The following is a 12,399-nucleotide window of genomic DNA, read 5'->3' as shown; positions in this document are numbered from 1 at the left end:
GAAATATTTTAAAAATACGAAATATTTTAAAAATACGAAATATTTTATTTTATTTATTAATATTTTTTTCTCACTACATCGACGTGACATCTCATTAAAATCTAAAAAATCACAAATAGTAGATTTAATTCAATATAATATATAAAATAAAAAATCAAGATTCTAAACACGACCGCTTCAATACGGGTTTTGTTTTGTTTTATGGCTTTTACCAAATTTATATAATTTACGGTTTTAACATTGTATTATATACCAGGTTGAAATCAGAGTATGAAACTTAGTAAATTAAATGTAGAAGATTATAAAATGTATAAAATAAATCAAATAAAACTTATATTATTATTTTATAACTAACAAGTCATAGTAAAGTTTACGCAAATAATTTTCCATTAGGTACTATCCCGCGGAAAACCGTGGGATGAACTTTTTTTGATGAAAATTTATAATAATTTATTTTGTTATTATGTTATTTATAATGGTTTCTGATTAAAAATTTGTTGCTTACATTATAATTTTTGTATTTTAAAAATGTTTATTGAAAACCTGTCAATAAAACATTTGCATCTAATGAAATAAAATTATTTAAACATTTGTGAAATCTTTGCTATAGTTGTGAAGTAAGTAAAAAAGATATAACTAACATGTAAAAATAATCTTATTTGTTAGTTTTTTTAAGTACAAATTAGTTTTGATTCTAACAGATTTTTTTTTCTTTTCTATAATTTATTTTATTTGATGTTTCCCCTATTTTCGTTTTTTTATTAGAATATTTATTTAATTAATTATTTAATCTAAATTAAGTTTTTTTAATAACAATTGAATGTAATTATTTACATATTTTAAGGTTAGTTTTATATTTGTACTTTTGAATTAATATTGTAAGATGTTGTACAACATGAGTAACTATATTGTATATATATATTTACAAACGCAAACACTATGTTAATTATCGAAGAATTTAATTACCGTTATATATATATTTTTATTGCACCTTATTGGGAGGATATTTTAAATTCTAAAAATGACCAAAATTTTAATTTTGAGATTGTCTAGTCGTATTGAACAAAGAAAACATGCTATAAATACAGTCTCAAATATTATTTGACTTTCCCTTTGATGATTTATGTATTCCGGTGTAAAGGAAAATCAATAAACCTAATCCCACTATTAAATAAAGACCACCGTTTTAAACACCGTTCTGTCGCGTGTTACAGAGCGCAGAACCTTCCGCCGACACGTGTCATACCCACAGGTCTCACGCTTCCCTATCGCTTTTTTTTTTTTTTTTTTTTTTCTTTTTCTCCAAGGCGTCTTCCTCACCAAGATTTTTTTCTTCTTTTTTACCAGAACCTTCTTCTTCACCTCATCTTCGAAGATCCTCAGGTTCTTATTTCTTTTTCTCTCTTCTCTCGATTGATAACGAAATCAAAGTTTGTACCGTTTCGTCCCGTTGATAAGGTTTCCGATCGTACCGATTCTCTCTAATAGCTGGATGATGAACGAAAAGTGTTTATATATTTGACTTTTTTTTTTTGGTTGATTGATTGATTACCAGTAATGGCGTCGTCAACTGCTTTGATTTGTGATACCGAAGCCTGGAAGGATTTGAAGGTATTATTGTTAGTCTTCTAAGATTTCTCTGTTCTTAGTTTGTTTGTCAATGGTGGTTGTTGTTTCGAGAAGAGTGATTTGGGGTTGTTTTGGTAATTTTGGCAGGGACATGTAGAAGATATTAACAAGACTCATTTGCGTGATTTGATGAGTGATGCCAACAGATGCCAGTCTATGATGATGTATGTATAAATCATTCATATGCTTTTCTTTTCTTTTTCCTGTATATAAATGCTTTTAAGGTTTATCTCTATAGCTATTATAGAGAAGTTGGATGTTTTTTGTTTTGTGACTTGGCATCAAAATTTTGTGTTTGTTTTAAGTAATTGCGCATTCTGTGTGGTATGATTTTATCAGGGAATTTGATGGGCTGCTGTTGGATTATTCTCGTCAGCGTGCAACTGTTGAGACGATGGACAAGCTTTTGAACTTGGCAAAGGTGAGAGCAGGATGTTTATTAGCAGATTTTCATACAACTGCAATGAAATTTCACTCGAGATTTAAATCATTTGTTTCTTCTGTATGCAGGCTGCTCAGTTGACAGAGAAGATCAGCAGAATGTTCAGTGGGGATCATGTGAGTTATACATTGACAAGTATATATAGGAAGATATTGGAATAGCTCTTAATCTCAGTTTGATTCTATCATATGGAACTTCTTATTAGAGTGTTACATATTAGAGAATATAAATGAAGACATTTCTATTCCTATAGATTTCAAATTCCATCTCCTTTGGTATAGACGTTTTTTTCTCATCTCTGGTGTCTGATTTTTTCTTTGCGTAACTTTCTGAATGTCTTCCTCAGATTAACAGTACGGAGAACAGGTCAGTTCTTCATGCTGCGCTCCGTGCTCCAAAAGATGCAGTTATTAAGGCTGATGGAAAGAATGTGGTTCCGGAAGTGTGGAACGTTCTAGATAAGATCAAGGATTTTTCTGAGAAAATTCGCTCTGGTTCATGGGTAATTTGTACATGCCACTTGAAAGTCTACCTCTAAAGTTTTCATCTCTATGTATTAAGTTTTCTGCACTAATTGACAGGTTGGAGCTACGGGCAAACCACTGAAAGATGTCGTTGCAGTTGGTATTGGTGGCAGCTTTTTAGGTCCACTGTTTGTGCACACGGCTATTCAAACAGGTGGCTGCATCTAGTCTTGGTACCTAGCCTCTTGCTACTGTTCTTTCTAGCTTGTGTAATTCAAATTTATGCTTTTATACATTTTCATTCTCAGATCCCGAAGCTCTACAGAGTGCTAAAGGACGCCAGCTGCGATTGTAAGAATTACGTATTTATTTCTATACATATATTTTTCTCTGTTTATTTCCGCAAGGCTTTGGTAGTTTAATGAATGATTGTCTTTATTGATATGCTTACGGTTTAAATTTTCTCCTGAAGGTCCACAGAAACTCCTAATTTATGTGTTCTTTTACCACTAGTGTCACATACTCCTTGTTTATCTAATTTTCGGGTAACTTAGTAAGAGGAGGCTGTATTGAACTTGTTAGCATCTAGTTATTCATCTTGGATTCCATTCTTGGTTATATTTTTTTTTTTTTGTCTTGTGGCAGTCTATGTTTACACCTCAATTTAATGTGTCTTTTTTTTGCAGCCTTGCAAATATTGATCCTGTTGATGTTGCGAGAAATATCAATGGACTAAATCCAGAAACCACTTTAGGTTCATGCTCAAAACTATCAATAAATGCACCTTTATCATTTCCATTTATCGGCTTTACTCTAAATAATCTTGAGGATACTTATAACTCCAGTGGTGGTGGTCTCAAAAACATTTACAACCGCTGAAACAATGCTGAACGCTAGAACATTGAGGGAATGGATTACAACTGCTCTTGGGTTAGTATTTTTGGCATTCTAAATCTTGTTTTGTTAGAAACTTACAATAACCATGGCCAGAAATCTGCCTCTCTCTTCAACTCCTCGTTTTGGCTGCTCTTAGTGATGTAGTAATGAATTTGCTCATACTTCGGCTACGTGCATCAGTGCATGTTGTTTTTCCTGTTTGTAGATGTCTATAGAAAGTATTTGTGACACCCTAGACGATAGACATTATCGTCAGAGGAAATCTTTTATGCTTTTACATTTACTAGCAATTTTGCTCAAAATATAATCTGTTATTCTTTATTCTACCCTTGTTTTGGATATCGTGAATGAACAACATTCATCTAACATGGGATAACTTAACAGGGCTTCGGCTGTTGCAAAACACATGGTTGCTGTCAGCACTAATCTTGCGGTATGTATTTGCCATAGTTTCTTTGGGGACATTATTTTTTTTGTGTTTTCCATCTTAGGAAAGTTAAACCGAATACAGAGACTTGAGCCTTTCTGATTATGTTGAGGCTTTCTAATTATGTAATGGATGGACATGTTAATCTAATCTTAAACTGAATTATATACCAGGTTAGTGGACAATGGTAGTCTCCATGTTGTAGGATTTATTATTTATTTCTACTTCAACATTTACATATTCAGAAAGTCAGGAGCATGTTTACACTCTGGATGTTTTGTTTAACAGTTAGTGGAGAAGTTCGGTATTGACCCAAACAATGCATTTGCATTTTGGGATTGGGTCGGCGGAAGGTACAGTGGTAAGTTCTTGTCTGTTTTCTTGGTGGATTCATTTTCTCTCCCATATCCATTTACTTAAGTCTTTATCTTAATCTGCTGCAGTTTGCAGTGCTGTTGGAGTCTTACCTTTGTCGCTGCAGTATGGCTTCTCTGTGGTTGAGAAGTACGGTAGCTTCGATTTATTATCCTTCTCATAAAATGTCTTAGGCATAGGAAGTAATACATATCTGTCTTCAGAGATTTATTTAAATAAGCTTGCAGATGTACTGGTTCTAACTATAAAGCCTCAGGAAATATATTGATGTATATTCTGTTTTATGTTTTCCCTTATCAGAATGACTTCTTCCTTTCTCTTTTGTTCCAATGGAATGTTCTATGTTTCTAAATCCAAAAGAAACCTTCTTAAAGCACGCAGTTGATATTTAGTCTTTTCTATTTTGTATTGCAGGTTTTTAAAGGGAGCTTCAAGCATCGATCAGCATTTCCAGTCCACACCATTTGAGAAGAATATTCCTGTGAGTGCCTTATTTTGATAATCGTCAAGAGTAACTTAAATTCTTCCTTCGATAATATGTATGAGTGCATCGGGTGTGTGAGATAATATAGAATCACTCTCCATGAAGCAGCCCTTATACTCATTTGATAGCAAGTCTTTCCGTTAACTCCTAGTATAGATTCCCATATGTTAGTATCTAGTGTAGGCAAGGCAGTGTGAGAGGTTGATTTGGTGACTTCTAACGATTTCAGGTGCTTTTAGGGTTGTTGAGTGTATGGAATGTATCGTTTCTTGGATATCCTGCCAGGGTAAGAATTGACTACTTCTACATCAGGCTGAATTTTTTTTTTCGGATTAAGATGTTCAGCCTCCATTAACATCCTTTGGTTTTCTCAGGCCATCTTACCTTACTCTCAAGCCCTTGAGAAATTTGCTCCGCACATTCAACAGGCATGTGAAGTGGATTTCCCTTTTGTTTCCTTAACCTTTGCTTCTTCATATCTATTTTTGACATTAAAATTAATTTTTTTCACTGGGATCAATTGTTTGATTTCAGGTTAGTATGGAGAGTAATGGAAAGGGAGTCTCAATTGATGGTCTGCCTCTCCCGTATGAGACTGGTGAGATTGATTTTGGTGAACCTGGAACAAATGGTCAACACAGCTTTTACCAACTAATTCACCAGGTACTTGCTACACATAGATTTCACTGGAAATTTTGACCGGGTTTTAGCAAGTTCTCAACGCATGATAAGCTAACGAGAAATGCATTACATCTTTCTTAATGATGTTTTAGGGACGTGTAATCCCTTGTGATTTTATTGGCATTGTGAAGAGTCAGCAACCTGTGTACCTGAAGGGTAGGCATTTCCATTTCTGTTGCTGTAAATTTGACTTGAGTTCTTTTTTGTGTATTCCCTTTCTTAAATTCTGAATTTGATTCACAGGAGAGGTGGTCAGTAACCATGACGAGTTAATGTCCAACTTTTTTGCCCAGCCTGATGCGCTTGCATATGGGAAAGTAAGACATTACATTTGGTCATTCGGGATAAATAGAGACTGATGTATGACTAAGGTTCCGTTGTAAAACAAACTTTTTGGTTTTTCCTTTGTAGACACCTGAACAGTTGCAGAAAGAGAACGTTTCGGAAAATCTCATTCCCCACAAGGTAAAAAATATGGCCTTGGATCTATATTAGAAAAAAGGACTTCTATGTTTTTCAGTATAATTACGTATAAACTGTTGTATTTTTCCACAGACATTCTCTGGCAATCGACCTTCTCTAAGCCTTCTACTTCCAGAATTGACTGCTTACAGTGTTGGCCAGGTCTGTCGATATTTCAGGTTTATCAGTACAGTCTTAAGGTTATTGCTATAAAAGCTGACATTTTTGTATATGTATCGTTTTCAGTTGTTGGCAATCTATGAACACAGAGTTGCAGTTCAAGGCTTTGTGTGGGGTATCAATTCGTTTGACCAGTGGGGAGTTGAGCTAGGAAAAGTTCTGGCTACTCAGGTGAGGAAGCAGCTTCATTCATCACGCACTCAAGGAACGGCTATCGAGGGATTCAATTATAGTACCACCACACTTTTGAAACGATATCTCGAGGTATGATTCTGTAAAGGCTCTCACATTCTCAAATTTCGTTCATGGCTTTGCCTAAAACCATCTCTCAAACACTCTTCCAGACAAGTTCCGAGCCGCAGATCTGATGAACAAGCCCCTGTTTCTCCGACTTCAGCCAAACGCAAACCATTGGAGCATTTTTCACGCTTGTTTTTCTTTTTTTGCAACTGTCCCTAATCAGTATACTTCATCGGCACTCATAAATCATCTAAAAATGAGTTCTAATAATCCAAACCCCATAAGTTCAGAACTGGGAGCATATTATTAGATGAGCTTTTTTTTTCTAATTAATTTATATGCTCATAAAAGGTTTAAGAATATTTCACAGCCTTTTTGTATCCTAAAGTCACCAAATCAGGACGAGGATGAGAACAAAACCGCTTCAGAAAATAACATAACCGTTGCTAAACATAATCACTTTTGCGCACAAGTCCTTACTATTACTCCTTGCTCCACTTCAACACTGTTTACACAATTGGTGGTTTAGAACTAAAAAGTTCACTCCAATGCATGTAAAGAATATGAAGTGATGAGTTTACAACTCTGGTTTGCTTATCACACCACGATTGAAATTTTGTTTCTTTCTGAGAATGGTAGTTCGCGACCATGATTGTCGGCGCATGACCCCATCATGTGCACGAGTTGTGTCCAGTTAAGTCAATGATATGACCATGTGATTGTGCTTTTTGTGTTAGCAGTCATTTACTTTGGTGGGTGACCGCCTCTAAAATCGATAACGCTCAAAACACATATTTCATAAACTTTACCACATGTAATCCAAGTAAACAACCTAAAGATGCTAAGCTAGTGTGACGTTTCTATAGGAGTTTCGACATGTCCTACGTAAAAACTTTAATAATTGCAAAGTTTTGGGGTTTGTTCTTGCTTTCCAAAACTAGCCTAACAAAACAAGATATGCACTTATAGCGTTCATGCAACAACATCAACACCCAACCGACTAATGGCGCTTCTATCGGTCCTGTTGTGTTAAGGGACCGTTGCCCGTGTACGAATCAACTGATCGAATGTTTTCATTAACTTAATATCATGTGGGACTGTTGAAGTTAGTTAATTAGTGGCTTTGTTAAAAACGAACAATTAGGTTTTTGGGAATTTTTGAGAAATCCTCTTTTCGTGTACCATTTTTCAAAAATACCTCTTTTATATATTCATTTTCAAAAATACTCATTTTTAAATATGAAAAATTATAAAGTTTTATATGGTTTACAAGACTTCTAGCTAATAACTACTACTTGGAGTCTCGATAGATATATTTATAGAGTTTTAAAAGGTTTACAAGGTTTTTTAAAAGTTTTAAAAGGTTTTTAAAAAGTATTTATAATATAGTTATAAAATATATATATTTATACACATATAAAAGTAATTTGTGTATATTTTTATAAGCATACACACATATTTGGAAAATTTTCAAAATTTTAGTGGTTTTTTTGATAATGTTTGAAAGAGGGGATATTTTTGAGATCCCCAACACTGTGTTTTTATTTCAGGGTTTCACTACAAGAAAACATGGAATCGCCGACTACAAAAACAGTCACTATTCAGTCGCAAACTACTTAGTAACAACTGATTGGCGACTGACATGCGTAGTCGGTAAACAGTGCGTCGCTAAAATAATCAGTCGCTAAACAGTCGAAACGGAGCTACTAATAGGTGACTGATAATTATGGTCGTTCTTCCCTCGCCATTCAGTTGCCAAATTTAGCGACTGAATTGCAACCCTTTAGCGATTGATCTAGTTACTCATTTGCGACTGTTTTGGTCACTGTTTTGTGTACGTTTCGGTGACTGTTTTACGACTGTTTAATTATCATGTTTTAAAAAAAAATCTGGTAAAAATGAATTATTTGATTTTAGAATACCAAAACTGATTATGAAAACTATAACTAAAACATAACAAACATGAAATTAAACAAAGACATAAGTTTAATTTTACATCCAACATAAGTTCAAGAAAGCATCCAAGAGTACAAGTCGCAAATATTACAAAAGTTTTCATAAACATGAGGGAAGGAGGGATAGTGAAGGAACCTAACTTTGAACATCATAAGGGTTTGGGTCATTGGTTTGAGACTCGAGGAAGGCGACATAGTTTGGGTTAGTCTTGAGGAAGCACACCAAGCGTGAGATCTTTGCTTGTTGCTCAGATGCAACTCATAAAGCCTCAGCTGCAACCCGTGAAGCCTTTGCATCCCTCTCTGCTTGTTGCTCTATTTTGCGGTTAGCTTCTTCAAGCTGTTTTTGCAGGCTTGTGAAAGTAGAAGAGCTTCCAGAGAACTTCCGCTTTCTGTTGATGTAACTCCCTAGGCTTCCAACTCCAAAGTATGTTCCTCTATCATTTATGAAAGTAGACTGCATAAACAAAACAGAGATAAAAAGTTACATCATTACATAACAATGAAAAACTTAATAACTATTGGAAAGTAGCAAATTACCTGAAGAAAAAGCTCATCATCCTCCTCGTGAGATAGCACTGATCGACATGAAGTACCATCAGAAGACTCATCATTATCCAGAGCAGCCAACTTAGCTTCCCTTTTTTTCTTATATGCCTCATGAACTGCTTGCGCTTTCTTATCTACAAAAGTACCATCTTTCTTGGTATGAGTCCTGAGAAAAACTTCAGGAATAGTTGGCGGTCTTCCCAATTCCACTTCCTGAAATGTTAGACAATTAAAAGGTTAAGAACCATATGATGTCAAGTAATTAAACAATGAAAAGGTTATGATGTAACTCACCATCTCTTGTTCGATTTATAAGTAAGACTTCGGCCTTGATACATGCTTGTGAGGGCCAAGACCATTACGGTCAGACATTCGAGCTGCTGAATTGGTTGCACACTTTGCCATGGCTTCTTCTGTGTTCCAATAGTCACACATTTTTTTCCACAGATTTTTCTCAATCCAACTCGGTTTCACTTGATCTCGCTGAGCTGCTGCCTTGGAAACCATGTCTTTCATACGGTTTTGACAAATGGTATAGAACTTTTCTTGAACCACACCGGTTAGTGAGGGATCCCAGGTGTGTGTTTTCTACAAAAGAAGACTGTTAGTGATATAAAAAACCAAAAAAAAAAAAAACTATAAATACAGAAATCAAATTGAAAGGAGTAGAAATTTACCGCGAATTCCAAGAAGTATTTTTCTCTTCTTGCAGTAGGAACACAACCCCAACCGTAATATGGACCATCAAACTTGTTTGTAAACACTTTTGTAATCTTTCGAGTAATTGATGACTTGTCTTTACCAAACCTTCAAACACAAACAAATCAAAAATAAAATTCTAATCAAACACAAAAAAACCCTTCAAACATAAACAAATCGAAAATACAAAATTCTTAAAATTCTAATCAAACACAAACAAACCTAAATTCTAATCAATTCAAGTAAAATTCTAATCAATTCAAGTAAAATTCTAATCAAACTAATCAACTAAAAATTATAATCTTACCAAGTGGTTCCACGCTCTAACGAGGGAAAGAGGACAGTGGTATACAACTCACGGCCTGGTTGGACAAGCATGTCATGCAAAGCAGCGAGTACATCAGGTGGGAGATTTGATTGCCTAACACCGTCATCCTCAGAATCAGCTTCTTCTTCCTCATGTGAGTTTTGCGCTTGAGAACTATGATGCGATGCAGAATCTGCTCGAGGTTGACTAGGTTGAGAAGAGGGTGGTCGATGATTTGAGACGTGAGGAGACTGTGGAGGTAGAGGAGTCGTCGCGGAGGCTAGAGGTTGAGGAAAAGGACGCCTAATTGGAGCTTCGCTGGAAGGGGATGTTCCTGGAAAGCTCCTTGAGTTCTGGAACAGATTTGTCGGAGGTGGATAGTCTCGGTAAGAAGGTGTAGGTCTCGCTGGAGGCTGGAGGATTGGGACAGGAATTCCCTGAGAATCAGTGTTTGGATCTCGCTGGTTCGTCGGCGTGAAGGTATATTGGTTGGGAAGAGTAGCGGGTCTTCGATTCACCGTTTGTGAGGTTCCAGCGGTTCGATTTGAGGGGTTTCTTCCCTCCTCCTCTTTTCTTTACTCCAGCCATCAATATCGAGAGATACAAGGAGGGGGATGAAGATTTAGGGTTTTCTCGATTGAGAGCAATTGAGATCTAAGGTTTTCTCGGTGGATGAAGAGAAATGAGAGATTAGGGTATCTCGGGGGTGAGGATGAGATCGATTTGGGTTTTCGCCGTTTTGTTACGGCCAAAATTTGGTTTAAGGCCCAAATTAAATATATCAATCGCTAATGAGTAGCTGCTTAGTCGCAATGTTTGGCGACTGTCAAATTGGTCTCGAAATTAGTCGCAAATAGGCGACTAAACTGTAACATTATGCATCAGTCTTGAATTAGCGTCTACTAGGCGACTGTTTTATTTTAGTAGCCATTCAATAGCAAAACAATCGCAATGCAGTCTTTAGTCGCAACTTAGAGTCGGCAATTCCATGTTTTCTTGTAGTGTTTATATATGGTTTATATATAGCTTCCGTGTTCAAATTCAAACAATTTTAGTTAGGTGTGTTCAATCAGGATTTTGATTTGGTTTCAGATTTTCAGTTTATGAATAATGGTATACATCCATATTGGAGTGTTTGGATAGATTCGGTTTCGATTTAGATTAGGAGTTTAGTCAATTATATTATTAACATATTGGTGTTTTCTTTCGGTTTTTTTCTTTGTTCGGATTCAGATTTGGTTTATCGAATATAGAAAAGATAATCCATTTAAACCATATATTAAGATATAGTTTAGTTTTTTGAATCTAACATTTCAGTTTGGATCGGTTTATCCGAGTTGAACACCCCTAGTATATCATAACATACCTCTTAAAATCAATATCTTTTAGTATTTTGTAAGGGAAAAATGTCATGAGGGGCTAGCTAATGCCTTGTGTTTCTAATTACGGAAGAAGGAGATGCATGACATGGAGATCAAGCTAATTTTATCGAGTATTTCTCACCTATTCTTTGTGTTTTCTTTGGTCAATTTTTAAGTTTGGACTTTAATTTTGATTGTGAGAAAAGGAGATTTTTTTTTTAATTTGTACTCCCTATTAAAAGTAGTTTTTGAGTATTTGGTATTTTAAAAATTGATGAAATTACCTTCAGAATTTATGAAATATGTGTTTTGGCATTTTAATGCATGATTTGATCATTTTGTTTTGAATATATTTTCTAATATTTATAATCAAATTTAATGATTTAAAGAGTGTTGTTTTTAAAAAATTAGATTGATCGAGTGTTACAATAAATGAGATACTTTTGAATTTTACATTCATTTGACATTGATTTCGTGCAAGAGAAAAACAAAATAAAAACTTGATGGCTAAGTTCAAAGTTGGTGTTGGTAAGATCAACATCACATATTGAATCAATATAATTGTGATATAGCCATATAGGTAAAATTAAAAAAAGGTGTTTGGTATAACACTCATTGGAGGATGTATTTTACCTATGTAAGAAGGTTATATATTTGTTGTTTAAAAGTAGACCGTAGAACTGAATAGTAAAACGATTGTTAATAAAAAAGTTTTCCAACAGTTTCTATCTAACCATAGAGCTGGGATATAAAAGGATTTATTTATTTATTTATTATTATTATTTTTTAAATGAAGGAAGAAAGTCTCACTATAAAATTAGAAAAGGTTGTTGTCGATCGAGATGAGGAACTTGAAGTTTGCAAGAACGAATCAGAGCAAGAATTAAGGGGCAATTGTCTTCTTAAATCTATAAATGTTTTTATTGACTTAGCATGTGGTATTTGTTGAAGTTAGTTGTAACACTTTATTTGCTTAATATGCTTTTAATGCAATACTTAGTTTTGTAGGCTGAGGAATAGTGGTTAGTGTGAAAAGTTAAATCTATAGTCATTTTTATGTTTATGCATAGTCTCTACCACAAACTGTTTACATTGGTTTTGTCTCAGAGACAAGCAAACGAAGAGGACCAACCTTAAAGGACCGATCTCAAACCCCATCTCTTGTTTTGCTTTTCAAAATGAAACTCCACTCATTTTCTCAGTTTCTGGTCATCCCCAATTTGTGGAAACAAACAATAAAACCCAGC

General features: G+C 34.8%; 2 protein-coding genes across 3 annotated transcripts; one reads left to right on the top strand and one right to left on the bottom strand.

The window, feature by feature from the left end:
- Positions 1 to 1,047: 1,047 nt before the first annotated feature.
- Positions 1,048 to 6,573, top strand: LOC104725208 (glucose-6-phosphate isomerase, cytosolic). 2 transcript variants are annotated; one of them, XM_087470852.1, is made up of 24 exons: positions 1,048 to 1,252; positions 1,348 to 1,383; positions 1,556 to 1,611; positions 1,717 to 1,793; positions 1,969 to 2,050; positions 2,140 to 2,187; positions 2,418 to 2,573; positions 2,653 to 2,749; positions 2,844 to 2,886; positions 3,222 to 3,289; positions 3,381 to 3,465; positions 3,817 to 3,865; positions 4,148 to 4,220; positions 4,303 to 4,363; positions 4,649 to 4,715; positions 4,948 to 5,004; positions 5,093 to 5,146; positions 5,253 to 5,381; positions 5,492 to 5,555; positions 5,643 to 5,716; positions 5,811 to 5,864; positions 5,955 to 6,023; positions 6,108 to 6,305; positions 6,386 to 6,573. In XM_087470852.1, the coding sequence occupies exons 1-24, from the start codon at positions 1,117 to 1,119 to the stop codon at positions 6,407 to 6,409; spliced, it is 1,857 nt and encodes a 618-aa protein (XP_087326978.1). In that variant the 5' UTR covers positions 1,048 to 1,116; the 3' UTR covers positions 6,410 to 6,573. The 2 variants fall into 2 exon arrangements, with proteins under 2 accessions (XP_087326978.1, XP_087326979.1); XM_087470853.1 differs by having other exon boundaries at positions 1,079 to 1,252; positions 1,348 to 1,458.
- A 1,655-nt stretch (positions 6,574 to 8,228) lies between these two features.
- On the bottom strand, positions 8,229 to 9,373 carry LOC147934916 (uncharacterized). The gene is made up of 3 exons (XM_087471872.1): positions 9,080 to 9,373; positions 8,777 to 8,998; positions 8,229 to 8,693 (listed from the first exon to the last, which is right to left on the bottom strand). The coding sequence occupies exons 1-3, from the start codon at positions 9,080 to 9,082 to the stop codon at positions 8,496 to 8,498; spliced, it is 423 nt and encodes a 140-aa protein (XP_087327998.1). The 5' UTR covers positions 9,083 to 9,373; the 3' UTR covers positions 8,229 to 8,495.
- Between the last annotated feature and the right edge of the window lie 3,026 nt (positions 9,374 to 12,399).

Source organism: Camelina sativa, chromosome 11, assembly GCF_030686135.1.
Source record: "Camelina sativa cultivar CO46 ecotype springtype chromosome 11, ASM3068613v1".
NCBI lineage: Eukaryota > Viridiplantae > Streptophyta > Magnoliopsida > Brassicales > Brassicaceae > Camelina > Camelina sativa.
This window is presented reverse-complemented; position numbering and strand designations above follow the sequence as displayed.

Excerpts from the sequence above, each read along its gene's own strand:
- LOC104725208 (XM_087470852.1), top strand. The coding sequence starts at position 1,117 with ATGATTTATGTATTCCGGTGTAAAGGAAAATCAATAAACCTAATCCCA. Across the intron at positions 1,384-1,555 it reads TCATCTTCGAAGATCCTCAG|TAATGGCGTCGTCAACTGCT; the intron begins GTTCTTATTTCT and ends ATTGATTACCAG. Across the intron at positions 2,750-2,843 it reads GCACACGGCTATTCAAACAG|ATCCCGAAGCTCTACAGAGT; the intron begins GTGGCTGCATCT and ends TTTCATTCTCAG.
- LOC147934916 (XM_087471872.1), bottom strand. Across the intron at positions 8,694-8,776 it reads ATGATGAGCTTTTTCTTCAG|TCTACTTTCATAAATGATAG; the intron begins GTAATTTGCTAC and ends TTGTTTATGCAG.